The sequence below is a fragment of the Amblyraja radiata genome, unplaced genomic scaffold (genome assembly GCF_010909765.2).
Source record: "Amblyraja radiata isolate CabotCenter1 unplaced genomic scaffold, sAmbRad1.1.pri scaffold_476_ctg1, whole genome shotgun sequence".
In the NCBI taxonomy this organism is placed as follows: domain Eukaryota; kingdom Metazoa; phylum Chordata; class Chondrichthyes; order Rajiformes; family Rajidae; genus Amblyraja; species Amblyraja radiata.
Genome location: NW_022630561.1, coordinates 1 through 22,477, shown reverse-complemented (window position 1 = coordinate 22,477; position 22,477 = coordinate 1). Strand labels below are relative to the sequence as shown.

General features: G+C 47.4%; 1 protein-coding gene across 1 annotated transcript; it reads right to left on the bottom strand.

Moving 5' to 3' along the window:
* Positions 1-890: 890 nt before the first annotated feature.
* On the bottom strand, positions 891-22,461 carry rusf1 (RUS family member 1). Its single transcript, XM_033016759.1, has 5 exons — positions 22,253-22,461; positions 19,210-19,267; positions 5,825-5,895; positions 5,402-5,560; positions 891-1,084 (listed from the first exon to the last, which is right to left on the bottom strand). Exons 1-5 carry the CDS (start codon positions 22,359-22,361, stop codon positions 918-920), a joined length of 564 nt encoding a protein of 187 aa, XP_032872650.1. The 5' UTR covers positions 22,362-22,461; the 3' UTR covers positions 891-917.
* Between the last annotated feature and the right edge of the window lie 16 nt (positions 22,462-22,477).

Sequence of the window (22,477 nt, the reverse complement as noted above, 5' to 3'; positions counted from 1 at the left end):
CAAGTGGAGGAGGACGACCACTCTTTCGCATACCCCTTAATCTCACAGAGGTCCGAGCTGCTCATTGCTTCCGTAATGATATCCGAGGCAGTGGCTGCCTGGAACGAACCTGTAAAGGTTCCGATAACCCGAGGAAGTATGTCCCTCGACCAATAGAGGGGAACAGATCAATCTTTGCGGGATGTAATACACCCCCATTTGGAGCAGGTTGGATGATAAATGAGGGTAGAGCCTAGAAGATCCCACGACTCAAATTGGCCATTCATCCTCACCAACCAATTGATGCCACTTGCCATTGCCGCAAGGAAGGTTTGGGAACTGCGCGCGCACCATGAAGTGTCATACAGGACCATCGCAGCCATTCAAGGGGACATATTATGTATGTAGGCGGCTGCCTGGAATGATGAGAATGGGGAAAGGCTAAAAGGGCCCAGCCACTGCAGAGGATAGAAACATAGAAAATAGGTGCAGGAGTAGGCCATTCGGCCCTTCGAGCCTGCACCGCCATTCAATATGATCATGGCTGATCATCCAACTCAGTATCCTGAACCTTAACCTTAGGATGCTGCTATTTGCGTATATACTCCCTCACATGAGAGCCGTGCAACAACTGCTGGATGTATACACTCCATCAAGGTCCAAATGAGGTAGCACAGAATCTGAGCAATTCTGGTTGATTTGGGGAAACAGCACGAAGGGAGAGAGGGAGAGAGGGATGGGGGGGATGGGGGGCGTGGGAGGATTTAAATTAAGACAATTCCTTGCAGTAATTTACCCAACATTTATTGCAATCACTTTCGGGGGGGGTGGGAATCAACCTTTACCCTCCCCCGCCCTCCCCCTCTCTCTCTCTCTCTCTCCCCCCCCCCCACTATCTCCTACCCCCTCTCTTCCCTGCCTCTCTGTCACCCCCTCCATCACTCCCACTTTACCAGTCCCCAACACCCCCTCCACTCCTCCTTCCCCAGTTGTTCTCTCTGTGTGTCCCAGCCATTGGAGGATACTCCCCGGAGCAGAGGAGTCCAAAGCTCATCCATCACGGAGTGCGTGTCTGACACCAGCCTCCAGAGTCGATCATCCATCTCTGGGGAGAGAGAGAGATTGGGAGTGAGGGGGGCATGGGGAGAGAGGTGGGAATGGGGTGATTGGGAGAGGGGAGAGAGTGGAGGAAAGGAGGAGAGTGGAGAATGGAGGAAGGATGGTAAGAGGGAGAGAGAGAGGGGGAAGAGAGAGAAGGGAGGGGGAGAGAGAAAAGAATAGAGGGAGGAGGGGGAGAGGGGAGGGGAGAGATGCGGCAGAGGGGGACGGAGGGGGAGAGGGAATGGGCGAGAGAAGCGGTGAGAGGCGGAAAAGGGGTGAGAAGAGAGATGGGGGGAAGGTGGCAGAGAGAGGGGAGGGTAGGGGGGATGGAAGGGCGAGGGATGAGGGCAGAGGGGAGGCAGGAAGGGAGAAGGGGAAGGAGAGTGGGGCAGAGGGGGAGAAAGAGACGGAGGGGAGAGAGGGAGCAGTAGGGAGGGAGGGACAGAGGGAGAGAATGATGGAGAGGAGGGGAGGGAGAGGGGAAGGGAGGGGGTAGTGAAGGGGAGGGGGGGAGAGTGAGGGGGAGGGATGGGGGGGTGAGGGGAGGAAAGAGGGAGGGAGGGCTGACTTGATTGTTATCATGTGTAGTCTTTCTGCTGACCAGATAGAACGCAACTATACCTTGGTACACGTGATACTAAACAGAGAGGGAAGAGAGAAGGGAAAAGGGAGGGGGGGAGAGAGGGAGAGGGACGGAGAGTTGGGGTAGGGAGGGGGGTGAGAGGGGGGGACAGAGGGGAGAGTGAGAAGGGAGTGGAGAGAGGGAGGAGGGGGAGAGAGAGGAGAGGTGGGAGAGTGGGTAGGTAGGGAGGGGGGGGGAGGGTGGCAAGTGAGGGGGGTGAGCGGAGAGGGGGAGAGAGACAGGGAGATAGGATGGAGAGAGGGGGTGAGAGTAGGGGAGAGGTGAGGGCGAGAGAGGGGGGAGAGACATAGACATAAAAAATAGCAGGAGGAAGCTATTCGGCCCTTTGAGCCAGCACCACCATTCATTGTGATCATGGCTGATCGTCCCCAATCAATAACCCGTGCCTGCCTTCTCCCCATATCCATTGATTTCACCAGCCCCTCTCTCTCCACCCTCCCTCTCTCTTAAATCCATCCAGTGATTTGTCCACAAATTCACAACTCTCTGGGTGAAAAACCTTTTTCTCACCAGTCTTAAATGGCCTCCCCGTTATTCTAAGTTGGAAATATTTTTCCTGCATCTAGCTTGACCAGTCCTTTTATAATTCCATGCGTCTCCATCTTGAACAACTGCATCTCCTCCAACCTCATCTATTGCATCCGCTGCTCTAGATGTCAGGCGATCTATATCGGTGAGACCAAGCGTAGGCTTGGCGATCGCTTCGCCCAACACCTCCGCTCGGTCTGCATTAACCAACCTGATCTCCCGGTGGCTCAGCACTTCAACTCCCCCTCCCATTCCGAATCTGACCTTTCTGTCCTGGGCCTCCTCCATGGCCAGAGTAGGCACCACCGGAAACTGGAGGAACAGCACCTCATATCCCGCTTGGGCAGTTTGCACCCTAGCGGCATAAACATTGACTTCTCCAATTTCCAGTAGCCCTTGCTGTCTCCTCCCCTTCTCAGCTCTCCCTCAGCCCTCTAGCTCCTCTTCTTCCTTTCTCCTTTCATGACCCCGCCCCCCCCCCCCCCCACCCTACATCAGTCTGAAGAAGGGTTTTGGGCCGAAACGTTGCCTATTTCCTTCGCTCCATAGATGCTGCTGCACCCGCTGAGTTTCTCCAGCACTTTTCTCTACCTTTTATAATTTTATATGTTTCTATAAGATATCCCCTCATCCTTCTAAACTCGTGAATCCAAGCCTAGTCTCAATCTTTCCTCATATGACAGTCCCGCCATCCCAGGGATCAATCTCGTGAACCTACACTGGACTGCATCAATCACAAGGATGTCCTTCCTCAAATTAGGAGACCAAAACTGTACACAATACTCCAGATGTGGTCTCACCAGAGCCCTATACAACTGCAGAAGAACCTCTTTACTCCTATACTGAAATCCTCTTGTTATGAAGGCCAACATCCCATTAGCTTTCTTCACTGCCTGCTGTACCTGTAAGCCAACTTTCAGTGACCGGTGTACAAGGACGCCCAGGTCTCGCTGCACCTCCCCCTTACCTAACCTAACCCCATTGAGATAATAATCTGCCCCCTTGTTTTTGCCACCAAAGTGGATAACCTCACATTTACTGTATCTGTATTATACTGCATCTGCCACGCATCTGCCCACTCACTCAACCTGTCCAGGTCACCCTGCAACCTCCTAACATCCTCATCACAGTTCACACTGCCACCCAGCTTTGTGTCATCTGCAAACTTGCTCGAGTTGCTCCTAATTCCCCCTTCCAAATCATTAATATATATGGTAAACAGTTGCGGCCCCAACACCGAGCCTTGCGGCACTCCACTCGCTAGATCAGGGGTGGGGAACCTTTTCATGTTGGAATGCCGCATTAAGTTAGCTGTAATCTAATAAGGCCGCATCCAAGAAACTTCACTTAGATATACTTCAAAATGTAGATTATCTTGTAAAAATAGCCCTCATGACTAACGAATGTTTTAGTTGTGGCCGTCAGTAGGGGAGGATTATTTCGATGAATCTTCTTTTACTCTTTGGTACTTTAATTACATTCATTTTAAGATTAAAATAAAACTAATAAAAGATGAACAAAAACATATCAATAATGATAAAAAGATTTGTTCTACAAAATTTGGATTCCTTCAAAAGGCCACATTTAATGGCCAAGAAGGCTGCAGGTTCCCCACCGCTGGTCTAGATACACTACATCCACCGGCTCCCCTTCATCCATTTTACTTGTCACATCCACAAAAAATTCCAAAAGATTAGTCAAGCATGATTTTTCTTTCATAAATCCATGTTGACTTGGACTAATCCTTTTACTGCTCTCCAAATGCCCCATTATTACCTCTTTAATAATTGACTCCAGCATCTTTCCCACCACCGAAGTCAGGCTAACTGGTCTGTAATTCCCCGTTTTCTCTCTCGCTCCTTTCTTGAAAAATGGGATAAAATTAGCTATCCTCCAATCCACAGGAACTGATCCTGAACCTATTGAACATTGAAAAATAATCACCAGTGAGTCCACTATTTCTAGCCACCTCCCTGAGGACCCTGGGATGCAGACCATCAGGGGATTTATCATCCTTCAGTCCCATTAGCCTACCCAATACTATTTCTCACCTAATGAAAATTTCTTTCAGTTCCTCTATCCCCTTACATCCACTGTCCTCCAGTACATCTAGGAGATTGTTTGTGTCTTCCTTAGTGAAGACAGATCCGAAGAGAGGGGGGGGAGGGGGAGAGAGAGAGAAAGGGGGGAGAGAGAGAGAGAGAGAAAGGGGGGGGGGAGAGAGAGAGAAATGGGGGAGAGAGAGAAAGGAGGGAGAGGGAGAGAGAATGGGGGAGAGAGCGAGAGAGAATGGGGAGAGAGAGAAGGGGGAGGGGGAGAGGGGGGAGGGAGAGGGAGAGGGGAGGTGGAGAGTTGAGGGGGAGGTGGAGAGGGGGGGAGAGAGGGGTTGAGAGAAAGGGGGGAGAGACGGGGAGGGAGGGGGGAGAGAGGGGGGAAGGAAGAGATGGAGGCAGAGAGAGATGGGAGGCAGAGCAGGTGAGGGAGGGAGCGAGCGAGCGGGATGGAGAGGGGGAGAGAGGGAAGGAAGAGAGAGGTGGGGAGGCAGAGCAGGAGGGGCGGGAGAGTGTGAGGGTGGGAGTGCGAGGGGGAGATGGAGAGAGGGGTGGAGAGGGGCAGGGAGAGGGTGAGAGGGGAAGGGGGGAGGGAAGGAGGGGGGGAAGGGGAGGGGGGTGGGAGAGGGGGAGGGATGGAGAGTGTGAGGGAGGGAGGAGAGAGGGAGAAAGAGAGGAGAGGGGTGGAGTTGAACGGGGACAGATGGGAGAGAGAATGGGAAAAGAGATGTGGGGAAGGAGAGAGGGGGAGGGAGAGAGGGGGAGGGGGAGGGAGAGATGGGGAGAGAGAGAAGGGGGCAGAGGGGGGAACAGAGGGGGGTGGGTGGGGGAGGAGAGGTGGCGGGATCGACAGGGAGGGAGAAAGAGGGCGACTGAGGGAGAGGAGAGATAGGAAAGGAGAGGGTGAGGGGAGGGAGTGGGGATGGGGGGAGGGGTGATAGAGGGGGGAGGGTGATAGACGGGGAGGGAGGGGGTAGGGGGAGGTATGGGGGCAGGGGATAGATGGGGAGGGGGATAGACTGGGAGGGAGAGAGGGGGAGGGGAGAGGGATGGTGGGAGGGGGATGGTGGGAGGGGGAGGGGGGAGATCTGCGTCTTACCTGCTCTCGCATTTCGCTGCAGGTCTGTTAATTTACGATTTTCCATGGGAAACTCGGAGAGATCGCGGTTCAGGATCAGGAACAATAATTCCGCATGGAACGCAGCTTGTAACACATCGAGGCTTCCCGATCCCTCCCGTAACGACACACACACCTCACCTGTCAACACACACAGGTGTCAGACCCCCCTACCCTCTCCCCCTGTGCCCCTCGCCCCCTCCCCCTCCTCTCATCCTCCCCCTCCCCTCCCCCCCCTCTTCCCCCTCCCCCTATCATCCTCTGCTCCCACTCCCCTTCTACCCCCCCCCCCCCTCTCCCCCTCCCCCCATCCCCTCTGCTCCCTTCTGTACCAGGGCGTAACTGTGCATCAGACCCCCCCGTCCCCTTCCCCCTCCTGGACTGTATTTAATAATTAATACTCACCCTTCTTTTTATGTATTCCAAGTAAATAATTCTTTGTATTATTCTCTGTGGCCTTTTTAAGTTCATAAGTGCTGGGGAAAGATATTAAAGATTGTGGAAAGATACAGAGAGGTTCAGTTAAGTTCCATATAGAATATATCTAGAATATGTGGAATAGTTTTTTTAAGATGTGACCAAAAAGGTTCAGTTTAGTTTTGAGATGCCCTTCGGCCGACTGAGTCTGCACCGAACAGCGATCCCCACACGTTAACACCGTCCTTCACACATTAGGGACAATTTTACATTTTACCGAGCCGATTATCCTACAAACCTGTATGTCTTTGCAGTGTGGGAGGAAACCGAAAATCTTGGAGAAAACACACACAGGTGACAGAGAGTACATACAACAAACTCCGTACAGACAGCACCCGTAGTCAGGATTGAACCCGGGTCTCTGCTGCTGTGAGCTAGCAACTCCACCGATGCGCCACCATGCTGCTGTAATGAGGTTGATGAGGGCAGAGCTGTAGACATTGTACCTCTTCAGATCTTACCTTGTCGTGGTGAAGGGGCTTGTGTGCCTCCATGATTCCGAGAGCGATGCCGTCCGAAGCACCAGCTTCAACGGCGGACCAGGCGGACAAAGTTATCTTCAACTCAACGGCTGTGAAGGTGGATGAAGGCTGTAACAGATCTATCAGCTCCAATCATCTTGGTTCCCTTGCCATAGGAATGAGTTGATTGGTTTGTGAAGGACCGTGTGCTTCTTGGAGTACAACATCAAGTACACGTTAAACAAACACTCGCACGGGCGGCTTAGTTCTGTGAGCAGCACAAAACTTCTCAAGACTTTCGGCGATCGGGGAAGGGCGACGGGAGCAAGCCATGCGATGGCTGGAAGCTCCTAGTCAAGAACCAGCACGGAAGCGGTGAATACTTGATTCAACCGCTCAACTTTGAACAGAAGCAGGAAAGTTGTTCAATAACAGTATTCGTGTCTGAGCAGTCATCTTTAGGATCCACTCTGCTCACCCTCAACTGGGAAGGGGCTAGAAAAGGTGCCCTAAAAATAGTCTGCTTCGCCTCGTCCTGTCTGGAAAGCCACATGAAGAGGAATCACCATGATGCGGTCGAAAACCATCAATATGCGAAACTATGAAACTTGGAATATACGAACTCTGATGGACAACCCAAACTCAGAGCGACCAGAGAGAAGAACCGCCTTTGCTGCTCGGGAACTCCAGAAATTCAGCTTTGACATCGCAGAGCTGGAGAAGGGCAACTAAAGGAGGAACAAGGTAAAAACATCTTTTTCTGCTAAGGTCTTGATCTTAAACAACCGAAGATCCATGGAGTGGGTTTTGCCGTCTGAAACAGCCGACTTCAGAAGCTGACAGAACCATTGGGAATCAACGAACGTCTTATCGAATCCAGCTCATCAAGAACCAATACACCACCATCATCAGCGTCTCTGCTCCAACTCTGGACTCTGAAATTGACGTAAAGGAGAACTTCTATGCCCAATTTGACGACGTAATGTCCTCTGTTCCCAACGATGACAAGGTCATTCTCCTAGGAGACTTCAATGCCAGAATCGGGAAAGATCATAGGCTCTGGACTGGAACAATCGGCAAGGAAGGAGTTGGCAAGGTCAACGCCAATGGAACACTCCTCCTCACCAAATGTGCTGAACACAACCTGGTGATTACAAACACCTTATTTCGCCAGAAAAACAGGCACAAAGTCTCTTGCAGCATCCACGTTCCAAACAGTGGCACCTCGTCGACTACATCATCGTACGATCCCGTGACCAACAAGATCTACTGAAAATAAAACTGGTGCTGACGAGTGCCAGACAGACCATCGTCTCATCTCGTCCACCATGAGAATGAAGATTCGGCCCAAAAGGAAACACAAGAACCAGAACACCATCAAGAAATTCAATGTTGACATCCTTCAAGACATCAACCATGTGGAGAAGTTTCAACAGAAACTTAAAGAACAACTGCCTCAACAAATCCCACCATCTGTCGAAGAACACTGGAATCTATTGAAGAACGCTATCATCGCCTCCTGCAAGCAAACTATTGAGTTTGTTAAAAAAAAACCATCAGGGCAAAAAAGTTTGATGCTGATAAGTGTGAGGTGGTCCATCTTGGCAGGACTAATCAAAATAGGATGTACATGGTAAATGGTAGCGAATTGAGGAATGCAGTTGAACAGAGGGATCTAGGAATAACTGTGCATAATTCCCTGAAGGTGGAATCTCATGTAGATAGGGTGGTAAAGAAAGCTTTTGGTGTGCTGGCCTTTATAAATCAGAGCATTGAGTATAGAAGTTGGGATGTAATGTTAAAATTGTACAAGGCATTGGTGAGGCCAATTCTGGAGTATGATGTACAATTTTGGTCGCCAAATTATAGGAAAGATGTCAAAAAAATAGAGAGAGTACAGAAGAGATTTACTAGAATGTTGCCTGGGTTTCAGCAACTAAGTTACAGAGAAAGGTTGAACAAGTTAGGTCTTTATTCTTTGGAGCACAGAAGCTTAAGGGGGGACTTGATAGAGGTCTTTAAAATGATGAGAGGGATAGACAGAGTTGACGTGGATAAGCTTTTTCCATTGAGAGTAGGGAAGTTTCAAACTAGAGGACATGATTTGAGAATTAAGGGACAGAAGTTTAGGGGTAACATGAGGGGAACTTCTTTACTCAGAGAGTGGTAGCTGTGTGGAATGAGCTTCCAGTGGAGGCAGGTTCTATTTTATTATTTAAAAATAAATTGGATAGGTATGAATCGGGCTGAAAAGATGAAGTAATAATGGGGCATTTGGATAGCAGTAAAATGATTAGTCCAAGTCAACATGGATTTATGAAAGGGAAATCATGCTAGACTAATCTGGAATTTTTTGAGGATGTGACAAGTAAAATGGATGAAGTGTATCTAGACTTTCAGAAAGCCTTTGATAAGGTCTCGCACGGGAGACTGGTGACTAAAATTAGAGCACATGGTATTGGGGGTAGGGTGTTGACATGGATAGAAAATTGGTTGGCAGACCAGAAGCAAACAGTAGGAGTGAACAGGTCCTTCTCAGAATGACAGGCAGTGGCGAGTGGAGTGCCACAAGGCTCGGTGTTGGGGCCACAACTGTTTTCCATATATATTAATGATTTGGAAGAGGGAATTAGGAGCAACACTAGCAAGTTAGCGGATGTCACAAAGCTGGGTGACAGTGGGAACTGTGAAGAGGATGTTAGGAGGTTGCAAGGTGATCTGGACAGGTTGAGTGAGTGGGCAGATGTGTGGCAGATGCAGTATGATATAGATAAATGTGAGGTTATCCACTTTGGCGGCAAAAACAAGGGGCATATTATTATCAATGGGGTTAGGTTAGGTAAGGGGGAGATACAGCGAGACTTGGGTGTCCTTGTACACCGGTCACTGAAAGTTGGCGTGCAGGTACAGCTGGCAGTGAAGAAAGCTAATGGAATGTTGGCCTTCATAACAAGAGGATTTCAGTATAGGAGTAAAGAGGTTCTTCTGCAGTTGTATAGGGCTCTGGTAAGACCACATCTGGAGTATTGTGTACAGTTTTGGTCTCCTAATTTGAGGAAGGACATCCTTGTGATTGAGGCACGTAGGTTCACGAGATTGATCCCTGGGATGGCGGGACTGTCATATGAGGAAAGATTGAAAAGACGAGACTTGTATTCACTGAAGTTTAGAAGGATGAGGGGAAGATCTTATAGAACCATATAAAATTAAAAAAGGACTGGACAAGCTACATGCAGGAAAAATATTCCCAATGTTGGGCGAGTCCGGAACCAGGGGCCACAGTCTTAGAATGAAGGGGAGGTCATTTAAGACTGAGGTGAGAACAAATTTTTCACCCAGAGAGTTGTGAATTTATGGAATTCCCTGCCATAGAGGGCAGAGGAGGCCAAATCACTGGATGGATTTAAGAGAGAGTTAGATAGAGCTCTAGGGGCTAGTGGAGTCAGGGGATATGGGGAGAAGGCAGGCACGGGTTATTGATATGGGACGATCAGCCATGATCACAATGAATGGCGATGCTGGCTCGAAGGGCCGAATGGCCTCCTCCTGCACCTATTTTCTATGTTTCTATGTATATGGACGGGAAAGGAATGGAGGGTAATGGTCTGAGTGCAGGTAGATGGGACTAGGTGAGAGTAAGTGTTCGGCAGGACTAGAAGGGCCAGGATGGCCTGTTTCCGTGCTGTAATTGTTATATGGTTATATGATTGGTTCGACCATAATGACAAACAACTCCAATGAAACTCCGACAAACATCAATGAAAAGAGAAACGTTTTCATCGCCTTACAAACTGACCAACAGTCGGCTGCCAAAAGGAAGTTCTATCAGGAATGCAAGGCTGCAGTCCAGAAGAGCAGCCGAAACCTGAAAAAGCTATGGTGTTCAAGTTCAAACTTATTGTCACATGCACCAATGAAGGTAGTGATATTTGAGTTACCATACAGCCAAAGAGGAATAACACAATACACAATAGAATTTAACATAAACATCCACCACAGTGGGATCAGCACTCTTCACTGTGATGGAAGGCAATAAAGTTCAGTCATCTTCCTCCTTAGTTCACCCATGGTCGGGGCCTTGAACCCTCCGCAGTCGCCGCAACAGATGTTCGAAACTCCGACGTCGGGACGGATCGGAACACACTCCACAGCTTGCCGTTCCGAATAAACCGCTTCTTACTGGAGACCGTGGCTTCACGATGTTAAAGTCCACAGGCCCCGCGGTCGGAGCTCCAACGCTGTGAACAACTTCGGTCTTTGTACATGGCATTCATCGACCTCACTTAGGCCTTAGACTCAGTATCAGGAGAACTCTTATGGAACATCCTATCCACCTTTGGATGTCCTGAAAAGTACATTTGAATCCTGAGACTCCTCCACGATGACATGCTTGCCATAGTCATGGCCAGCAACTGTAACTGTGAGCCGCTTCAAGTCAGATCAGGAGTGAAACAGGGATGCGTGATTGCCCCATCACTGTTCACCATCTTCATTGCGACAACCATCCACATCATCCAAGACGACCTACCCCCAGGAATCAAAATTGTCGACAGAACAGATGGCAGACTTTTCAATCTTGCCCGTCTCAAGTCCAAAACTAAGACATCTATGAGCTCCCTCATCGAGTTCCAACACGCAGACGACAACTGTGTTGCAGCTCTCTCAGAAAATCATCTCCAACAGATCCTGACTGCCTTCAACAATGCATACACGAAACTTGGACTTACCATCAACTCCAAGAAGACTCAGGTTATCTACCAATCGTCACCAACGGAGACAAATCGGAAAGAACCATCAATTTAACGGTGAAACAACCCTGGAAAATGTGGATCATTTTCTGTGCCTTGGAAGTCACCTCTCCTCCAATGTCGACCTTGATGACGAGATCCAACATCGTCTGAAGTTTGCTGGAACAGCTTTTGGACGTCTTCGAATGAGAGTCTTTCAAAATCGTGACATCCGAACAGACACCAAAATGTTAGTGTACAAGGCAGTGGTGATTCCAACGCTCCTGTATGCATCAGAAACCTGGACACCATACCGACACCATCTGAAAACACTTGAAAAGTTCCATCAACAATGTCTTCAAAGCAACTTAAATATCAGCTGGGAAGACAGAAGAGCCAATGTCAGCGTGCTGAATGAAGCGAAAACATCAAGCATCGAAGCCTTCGTCATCAAGAACCAACTAAGATGGGTCGGTCATGTTGTTCGGATGGAAGATGAGCGTCTACCAAAGCAAACCTTCTACTCCCAGCTTAAAGAAGGCAAACGGAAAAGAGGCTGACAATAGAAGTGATTCAAAGACGCCTTAAAAGCCAGCATGAAAAAATGTGAAATCGACATTGGCAATTGGGAAACCAATGCCAAGGACAGGAAACTCTGGCGAACCAGCATACGAGAAGGAACAGCGACCTTCGAAACCAACAGATGCGCAGAATTAGAAAATAAAACGGAAAGAGAGGCAGCAACAACCAAAGCCTAAAGCACAACTAGAGTCTCTGCCCAGAGTAGGGGAGTCGAGAACCAGAGGACATGGGTTTAAGGTGAAGGGGAAAAGATTTAAAAGGAACCTGAGGGATAACTTTTTCACACAAAGGGTGGTGGGTGTATGGAATGAGCTGCCGGATGAGGTAGCTAAGGCAGGGACTATCCCAATGTTTAAGAAACATATGGACAGGTACATCAATAGGGTAGATTTGGATGGATATAGGCCAGGTGGGATATGTTGGCCAATGCGGGCAAGTTGGGCCGAAGGGCCTGTTTCGATGCTGTATGACTATCTAAGGTTCCACATGGTAGGCTGCTCTGGAAGATTAGATTTAAGTTCACGTTCATGTTATAGGAGTAGAATTAGGCCATTCGACCCATCATTCATCATGGCTGATCTCTGACATTTTCCTGCCTTCTCCCCATAACCTTTAACACTCATTCTAATTCAAGGCTCGATGCTGGGACCGCAGCTATTTACAATATACATCAATGATTTAGGTGAAGAGATTCAAAGTAACATGAGCAGATTTGCAGATGACACAAAGCTGGGTGGCAGTGTGAACTGTGAGGAGGATGCTATGAGAATGCAGGGTGATTTGGACAGGTTGGGAGAGTGGGCAGATGCATGGCAGATGCAGTTTAATGTGGATAAATGTGAGGTTACCCACTTTGGTAGCAAAAACAGGAAGGAAGATTATTATCTAAATGGTGTCAAGTTGGGAAAAGGGGAAGTACAACGGGATCTGGGGGTCCTTGTTCATCAGTCAATTAAAGTAAGCATGCAGGTACAGCAGGCAGTGAAGAATGCGAATGGCATGTTGGCCTTTATAACAAGAGAAGTCAAGTATAGGAGCAAAGAGGTCCTTCTGCAGTTGTACAGAGCCCTAGTGAGACCACACCTGGAGTATTGTGTGCAGTTTTGGTCTCCAAATTTGAGGAAGGACATTCTTGTTCACAAGGTTAATTCCCGGGATGGCAGGACTGTCATACACTGAGAGAATGGAGCGGCTGGGCTTGTATACTCTGGAATTTAGAAGGATGAGAGGATATGCTGGAGGCAGGAAACGTTCCCAATGTTGGGGGAGTCCAGAACCAGGGGCCACAGTTTAAGAATAAGGGGTAAGCCATTTAGAATGGAGATGAGGAAACACTTTTTCACACACAGTTGTGAGTCTGTGGAATTCTCTACATCAGAAGGCGGTGGAGGCCAGTTCGCCAGATACTTTCAAGAGAGAGCTAGATAGGACTCTTAAAGATAGCGGAGTCATGGGATATAGGGAGAAGGCAGGAACGGGGTACTGATTGGGGATGATCAGGAATGATCACATTGAATGGCGGTGCTGGTTCGAAGGGCCGAATGGCCTACTCCTGTACCTATTGTCTAATCCAGAATTTGTCTATCTCTGCTTTAAAAATATCGACTGACGGCCTTCACAGCCCTCTGTGACAATGAATTCCACAGATTAACTACCCTCTGACTAAAGTTCCTCCTCACCTCCTTTCCAAAACAGCGCCCTTTAATTCTGAGGCTATGACCTCTGGTTCTACTCTCCCGCCAGTGGAAACATCCTTTCCACATCCACTCTATCTATGTCTTTCATTATTCTGTAAGTGTCAATGAGGTCCTTCCCCATTCTTCTAAACTCCAGCGAGTAGAGGCCCAGTGCTGTCAAACGCTCATCATATGCTAACCCGCTCTTTCCTGGAATCATTCTTGTAAACTTCCTCTGGACCCTCTCCAGAACCAGCACATCCTTCCTCAGATATGGGGCACAAATTGCCTCACATTACTCCGAATGCTGCCTGACCAGCGCCTTATAGAGTCTCAGCATTATAGTCCTCTTGATATAAATGCTAACATTGAATTTTCCTTCCTCACCACCAATTCGACTTGCAAATTAACTTTTTGGGAGTCTTGCACCAGCACTCACAAGTCAACTTTGCACTTCTGATTTCTGGATTCTCTCTCCATTTAGAAAATAATCTACACCTTTATTCTTATTACCAAAATGCATGACTCCACACTTTGCTGTATTGAATTTCATCTGCTACTTCTCTGCCCAGTCTCCTAACCTGTCCAAGTCCTTCTGCAGAGTTGTTGCTTCCTCTACACTGCCTGCCCCTCCACCTATCTCAGCATCATCTGCAAACTTGGCCACAAAGCCTTCAGTCCCCTTATCCAAATCATTAATATACAACGTGAAAAGAAGCGGCCCTATCACCGACTCTTGCGGACTACACAAGTTACTGGCAGCTAACCAGAAAAGGCATCTTTTATTGCAACTCTTTGCCTTGTGCCATCCAGCCAACCCGCTAAAGAAGGAGAGATAGCTGAAAGGAAAGAACATTGGCTTAATGGAAGGAAGCAGAGGGTGGTGATGGTAGGTTGCTTCTCGCACTGAAGGCCTGTGACTAGTGGTGTGCCTCAGGGTTCAGTGCTAGGCCCGTTACTGTTGGTCATCTATATCAGTGATTTGGATGAGAACATACAGGGCAAGATTAGCAAGTTTGCAAATGACACTAAAGTGGGTGGTTTTTCAGATAGCGAAGATGGTCATCTTAAAATGCAGCAAGATCTTGATCGATTGGCCAGGTAGGCTGAGGAATGGTTGATGGAATTTAATGTGCGGTGGTGCATTTTGGGAAGTCTAGCACGGGCAGGACCCACACAGTGAACGGTAGGGCCCTGGGAAGTGTTGTGGAGCAGAGGGATCTAGGAGTGCAGGTACATGGTTCCCTGAAAGTGGCATAATTGCTATTGTTGCAGAGCAGATGATTCTTAGATTGCAGGTACATAGTTCCTTGAAGGAGGTGTACAAGGTAAATTGGGTGGTCAAATAGGCTTTTAGCCTTCATCAATCGAAGTATTGAGTATAAAAGTTGTAGTTGTATAAGACGTTGGTGAGACCGCATCACAGTCAGAACATAAAGTACTTGGGCTATAACTCCAGGATAAGTGCTCAACTAAGAAAACCAAGCCCAAAACCAAAGTATTATCTAACTAAATATACCAACTTACAATAAATGACTCCATATGCAGAAATCAACCCAGCTACCTACATATTAAGTGTTTAAGAAGGAACTGCAGATGCTGGAAAATCGAAGGTACACAAAAATGCTGGAGAAACTCAGCGGGTGCAGCAGCATCTATGGGTTTCGGCCCGAAACATTGCCTATTTCTTTCGCTCCATAGATGCTGCTGCACCCGCTGAGTTTCTCCAGCATTTTTGTGTACCTACCTACATATTAATACTTTTTATTAAAAAAACGGATCTAAAAACGAATTCCCTCTCCGCAATCCCCTCAATAGCTGCTCTCACCATCAACATCGACTAAATAAAGAAAGCTGCAGCCAATTAGCGTACTCTAACAAATGATAAACACCTGCATCCTATCTTCCATAAATCCTACCCATCATTAAACTGGTAACACCACAAATCTCACCCTCATCCTTACATACACTTACAGACTACAATTACAAAAAAATACACAAAATGCATGTCATAGGTTTCCTTTCTGCCCCCAACTGACACTATTTCTTCCCCACCAAATCCACCTACTGCCTTACCCCTGCTGCCTCTGACATTTGCTTTGCTGCCTGACGCAAACTCTGTATGCAAATGTCCAGCTGTCCAAATAGCGAGGTGGTCGATCTCGCTATGAAACGTCTATAACCCACCTCTACCGGACATACTCTTGCTCTCCATCCTCGCTGCTCAACTTCTGCTGCCAACTCTACAGGAGATACAGGAGAGACAGGGATGCGGGAAAAAGAGGAGGGGGGAGTTGCATTGTTGGTTAAGAAGGATGTCACGGCAGTGTTCAGAGGTGACAATACGGACGGTTCGTCTAGTGAAGCTATATGGGTGGAGCTGAGGAACAAGAAAGGGATGATCACCTTGTTGGGGGTGCACTACAGACCCCCGAATAGTCAACGGGAATTAGAAGAACAAATATGCCAGGAGATTGCAGACAGCTGCAGGTCAAATAAGGTTGTTGTAGTAGGGGATTTCAACTTTCCCAATATTGACAGGGAAAATCATTGTGTAAAGGGTTCAGATGGGGTGCAATTCCTCAAAAGTGTTCAGGAGAGTTTTCTTCAGTATATGGAGGCCCCCACATGTGAGAGGGCAACACTGGATCTAGTATTGGGAAGGGCAAGTTAATGAAGTGTGTGTGGAGGAGCCTTTTGGGACCAGTGACCACAGTTCGATTAGGTTTAAGGGACGGAGAGGGTCCATGTGTTAAAATGCTCAACTGAGGAAAGGATGTTTTTAAAAGTGTACTGATGATAGCTCAGGTTGTGTACGTCCCCGTGAGAGTGAAGGGCAAAGCAGGCAAGTGTAAGGAAGCTTGGCTGACGAGGGAAATTGAGACATTAGTCAAAAACAAGAATGATGCATGGGACAGGGATAGGCAGCTGTGATAAAGTGCATCCCTGGAGGAGTTTCGGGAAATCATGAGTAAACCAAAAAGGGAAATCAGAAGGGCAAAAAGGGGCCAGGAGATAGCTTAATGTCCACATTAAGGACATTCCCAAAAGATTTTATAAATAAATAAGGGGGAAAAGGGTAACTAGTGAGAGAGTGGGACCTCTCAGGAATCAAAGCGGTCACCTGTGTGTGGAGCCACAGGAGATGGGCAAGGATCTAAATGAGTATTTCTGCTCTGTATTTACCGAGGAGAAACACAGCAGGACAGAGGAAATTGGAGCATTCACTGGAAGTGTCTTGAGAGCAGTGAGGGTTACCGTCGAGGAAGTACTGAAGGTACTGTCGTGTTTGCAGGTAGACAAATCTCCAGCGTCTAATCTGATATATCCAAGGACATTGTGGGAAACTGGAGAGGAAATTGCGGGAGCCCTGGTTGAAATTTATGAGTCGTACTTCAACACAGGAGAGGTGCCGGAAGACTGGAGGGTGGCAAATGTTGTGCCTCTTTTCAAGAAGGGCTGCAGGGAAAATGCTGGGAACTATAGGCTGGTGAGCTTAACATCAGTAGTTGATAAGTTACTGGAGAGTATTCTGAGGGATCGGTTAAACAGGCATTTGGATAGGCAGGGGCTGATTAGGGTTTTGTACATGGGAGGTCGTGTCTCACAAATCTGATTGATTTTTTTGAAGACGTGACCAAAAAGGTTGATAAAGGCAGAGCTGTAGATAGACAATAGACAATAGGTGCAGGAGTAGGCCATTCGGCCCTTCGAGCCAGCACCACCACTTAATGTGATCAGATCATCCCGTTCCTGCCTTCTCCTCATATCCCCTAACTCCGCTATTTTTAAGAGCCCTATCTAACTCTCTCTTGAAAGCACCCAGAGAACCTGCCTCCACCACCCTCTGAGGCAGAGAATTTCACAGACTCACAACTCTGTGAGAAAAAGTGTTTCCTCGTCTCCGTTCTAAATGGCTTACTCCTTATACATAAACTGTGGCCCCTGGTTCTGGACTCCCCCAACATCGGGAACATGTTTCCTGCGTCTAGTGTGTCCAAACCCTTAACAATCTTATATGTTTCAATGAGATACCCTCTCATCCTTCTAAACGTCAGTGTACAAGCCCAGCTGCTCCATTCTCTCAGCATATGACAGTCCCGCCATCCCGGGAATTAACCTTGTAAACCTACGCTCCCTCAATAGCAAGAATGTCCTTCCTAAAATTAGGGGACCAAAACTGCACACAATACTCCAGGTGTGGTCTCACTAGGGCTCTGTACAACTGCAGAAGGACCTCTTTGCTCCTATATTCGACTCCTCTTGTTGTAAAGGCCAACATGCCATTCGCTTTCTTCACTGCCTGCTGTACCTGCATGCTTACTTTCATAGACTGATGAACAAGGACCCCCAGATCCGTTGTACTACCCCTTTTCCCAATTACGCCATTTAGATAGTCATCTGCCTTCCTGTTTTTGCTACCAAGATGTTGTGCGCATGGACTTCAGTAAGGCGTACGACAAGGTTCCGCAGGGTAGGCTGCTCTGGAAGGTTAGATCGCATGGGATCCAAGGAGAGATAGCTGAATGGATAACAAGTTGGCTCCATGGAAGGAAGCAGAGAGTAATGGAGGAAGGTTGCTTCTCAGACTGGAGGCCTATGACTAGTGGTGTGTCTCAGGGTTTGGTGCTGGGCCCGTTTGTCATCTACATCAATGATTAGGATGAGAACATACAGGGCAAGATTAACAAGTTTGCTGATGAAACAAAAGTTGTTTTGCAGATGGTGAAGATGATCGTGAAAGATTGCAGCAGGATCTGGATCGATTGACCAGGTGGGCGGAGGAATGGTTGATGGAATTGAATACGAATTTTGGGACTTTGAACAAAGGCAGGACCTACACAGTAAATGGTAGGGCTCTGAGTAGTGTTGTAGGGCATAGGGACCTAGGAGTACAGTGCGTGGTTCCTTGAAGTTCGAGTCACAGGTAGATAAGTTGGTCAAAAAGGCTTTTGGCACATTGGCCTGCATCAGTCAGTATTGAGTATAGAAGTTGTGAGGTCATGTTGTAGTTGTATAAGACATTGGTGAGGCCATATTTAGAGTATTGTGTTCAGTTTTGGGCACCATGTTATAGGATAGATGTTAAGGGTGCAGAGAAGATTTACGAGGCTGTTGCCAGGACTCGAGGGCCTGAGCTACAGGGAGAGATTGAGCAGGCTAGGACTCTATTCCTTGGAGCACAATGATCTTATAGAGGTGTACACGACCATGAAGACGGACGGCATGGTGGCGCAGTGGAAGAGTTGCTGCCTTACAGCGCAAGAGACCCAGGTTCCATCTCGACTGCGGGTACTATCTGTATGGAGTTTGTATGTTTTCCCCATGACCTGCATGGGTTTTCTCCGGCTGCTCTGGTTTGTCCCACACTTCTACAATGTACAGGTTAGTAGGTTAATTGCCTTGGTATTAATGTAAATTGTCCCTTGTGTGTGTAGGATAGTGTTAATGTGCGGGGATCGCTGGTCAGTGCAGACTTGGTCAGGTGAAGGGAGCGTTTTCGCGCTGTATCTCTAAACTAAACTAATAAACTAAATAGATAGGGTAAATGCACAGAGTCTCTTGCCCAGAGTAGGGGAATCGAGAACCAGAGAACATAGGTTTAAGGGGGAAAATGTAATAGGAATCTGAACGGTAAATTTTTTACACAAAGGTCGATGGGTGCATGGAATGAGCTGCCGGAGGAGGAAGTGGAGGCTGGGACTATCCCAACAGTTAAGAAACATTTGGACAGGTACATGAATAGGATAGATTTAAAGGGATATGGGCCAAACTCAGTCAGGTGGGACAAGGGTAGTTGGGCATGTTTGTTGGTGGGCATGTTTCCACGCTGTGTGACTCTGTGAGGTGTATAGGGGCAGACTGACCTGCCAACAACGCGGTGAAGAGGGGCACCCAGAATCAATCTCTCTCTCTCCCACAGCACTGGAAAACAGGAAGGGGTTAATAATATAACCATATAACAATTACAGCACGGAAACAGGCCATCTCGGCCCCACAAGTCCGTGCCGAACACTTCTTTTCCCCATGTCCCATCTACCTGCACTCAGACCATAACCCTCCATTCCTTTCCCATCCATATACCTATCCAATTTATTTTTAAATGATAAAATCGAACCTGCCTCCACCACTTCCACTGGAAGCTCATTCTACACAGCTACCACTCTCTGAGTAAAGAAGTTCCCCCTCATGTTACCCCTAAACCTCTGTCCCTTAATTCTGAAATCATGTCCTCTTGTTTGAATCTTCCCTACTCTCAATGGGAAAAGCTTATTCACGTCAACTCTGTCTATCCCTCTCATCATTTTAAAGACCTCTATCAAGTCCCCCCTTAACCTTCTGCGCTCCAAAGAATAAATACCTAACTTATTCAACCTATCTCTGCAACTTAGTTGCTGAAACCCAGGCAACATTCTAGTAAATCTCCTCTGTACTCTCTCTATTTTGTTGACATCCTTCCTATAATTGGGCGACCAAAATTGTACACCATACTCCAGAATTGGTCTCACCAAATGCCTTGTACAATTTTAACATTACATCCCAACTTCTATACTCAATGCTCTGATTTATACAGGCTAGCACACCAAAAGCTTTCTTTGCCACCCTATCTATATGAGATTCCACCTTTAGGGAACTATGCACAGTTATTCCTAGATCCCTCTGTTCAACTGCATTCCTTAATTCGCTACCATTTACCATGTACGTCCTATTTTGATTTGTCCTGCCAAGATGTAGCACCTCACACTTATCAGCATTAAACTCCATCTGCCATCTTTCAGCCCATTCTTCCAAATCGCCTAAATCTCTCTTTAGACTTTGGAAATCTACTTCATTATCCACAACACCACCTATCTTAGTATCATCTGCATACTTACTAATCCAATTTACCACACCATCATCCAGATCATTGATGTACATGACAAACAACAGTGGACCCAACACAGATCCCTGAGGTACCCGACTAGTCACCGGCCTCCAACCTGACAAACAGCCATCCACCATTACTCTCTGGCATCTCCCATTCAGCCACTGTTGTATCCATCTTGCTACTCCTGCATTAATACCCAACAATTGAACCTTCTCAACCAACCAACCAACCTGGTCAAAGTCCATATACACAACATACACGGCTTTACCCTCATCAATTTCCCTAATAACCTCTTCAAAAAATTCAAGAAGATTAGTCAAACATGACCTTCCAGGCACAAATCCATGTTGACTGTTCCTAATCAGACCCTGTTTATCCAGATGCTTATATATATTATCTCTAAGTATCCTTTACATTAATTTGCCCACCACTGAAGTCAAACTAACAGGTCTATAATTGCTAGGTTTACACTTAGACCCCTTTTTAAGCAATGGAACAACATGCGCAGTACGCCAATCCTCTGGCACTATTCCCGTTTCCAATGACATTTGAAATATTTAGGTCATAGCCCCTGCTATTTCTACACTAACTTCCTCAATGTCCTAGGGAATATCCTGTCAGGACCTGGAGACTTAGCCACTTTTATATTTTTCAAAAGTGTCAGTACTTCTTTTTCTTTGAATCTCATTGTTTCCATAGCTACTCTACTTGTTTCCCTTACCTCACATAATTCAATATCCTTCTCCTTGGTGAATACCGAAGAAAATAAATTGTTCAATATCTCCCCCATCTCTTTTGGCTCTGCAGATAGTTGGCCACTCTGACTCTCTAATGGACCAATTTTATCGCTCGTTATTGTTTTGCTATTAATATAGCTGTAGAAACCCTTTGGATTTACTTTCACCTTACTTGCCAAAGCAACCTCATATCTTCTTTTAGCTTTTCTAATTTCTTTCTTAAGATTCTTTTTACATTCTTTATACTCCTCAAGCACCTCATTTACTCCATGCTGCCTATAATTATTGTAGATCTCTTTCTTTTTCCGAACCGTGTCCAATTTCCCTTGAAAACCATGGCTCTTTCCAATTTTTACTATTTCCTTTCAACCGAACAGGGACATAAAGATTCTGTACTCTTAAAACTTCCCCTTTAAATGTCCTCCATTTCTCTTCTACATCCTTCCCATAAAACAAAATGTCCCAATTCACTCCTTTTAAATCCTTTCGCATCTCATCAAAGTTAGCCTTTCTCCAATCAAAAATCTCAACCCTAGGTCCAGTTCTGACCCTCTCCATAATTATATTAAAACTAATGGTATTGTGATCACTGGTCCCGAACTGTTCCCCAACGCATACCTCCTCCACCTGACCTGCCTCATTTCCTAACAGGAGGTCCAGCGCTGCCCCTTCTCTAGTAGGTACCTCTATGCATTGCTGCAAAAAACTATCCTGCACACATTTTACAAACTCCAAACCATCCAGCCCATTTACAGAATGTGTTTCCCAGTCTCTGTGTGGAAAATTGAAATCTCCCACAATCACTACCTTGTGCTTACTATTAATATCTGCTATCTCCTTACATATTTGCTCTTCCAATTCTCGTTCCCCATTTGGCGGTCTATAATACACCGCCATATAATATAAGTGTTGCTACACCTTTCCCACTTCTCAGTTCCACCCAAATAGCCTCCCTAGACGAGCCCTCTAATCTATCCTGCCAAAGCACTGCTGTAATATCTTCCCTGACAAGCTCTCTCCTCATCCCTCCCTCCTTCCCGCACCGTTCCCTCCTCATCCCTCCCTCCCCCTCTCCCGCAGAGCTCCCTCCACTCACTTCCTTCCTTCCTTCCCCCCTTCTCACCACCCCATCTCTTCCCTCCTTCCACATCCTCCGTCCCCCTCTCCCTTTCCACCCCATCCTTGTTTCCTTTTGCCCTCTGCCCAATCATCCCCACCTTCCCTCCATCCTTCCCCCTTCCATCCTTCCCTCTCTCTCATCCCTCCCACACTCCTCTCCCCCTCCCCCTCTCCCTGAGCACTGACCAGGCAGGAGAGGTTCCCGGGCGTTAACAGAGGGGGGAGAGGGAACTGCCCCCTCTCTCAGGAAGTCCTCCAGGAGTATCCGAAGTCTCCCCCGGTTCACAGTCTCCATGACGACGGATCGCACTGCCCGGACATTGGCGTAGAGATGGAGGGAGGTGAAGAGGAAGAAGAGGAGGTAGGTGAGGCTGAGAGGGGGAAAGGGAGGGGAGAGGGAGGGGGGGGGGA

Bases quoted from the DNA above. Each gene is read 5' to 3' on its own strand.
- rusf1 (XM_033016759.1), bottom strand. From the start codon at position 22,361: ATGGAGACTGTGAACCGGGGGAGACTTCGGATACTCCTGGAGGACTTC. The intron at 5,896-19,209 runs GTCAGTCTGCCC...ATCTTTCCCCAG, and splicing joins CTTCACCGCGTTGTTGGCAG to CACTTATGAACTTAAAAAGG. The intron at 1,085-5,401 runs GTAAGACGCAGA...CTCTCTCCCCAG, and splicing joins GCAGCGAAATGCGAGAGCAG to AGATGGATGATCGACTCTGG.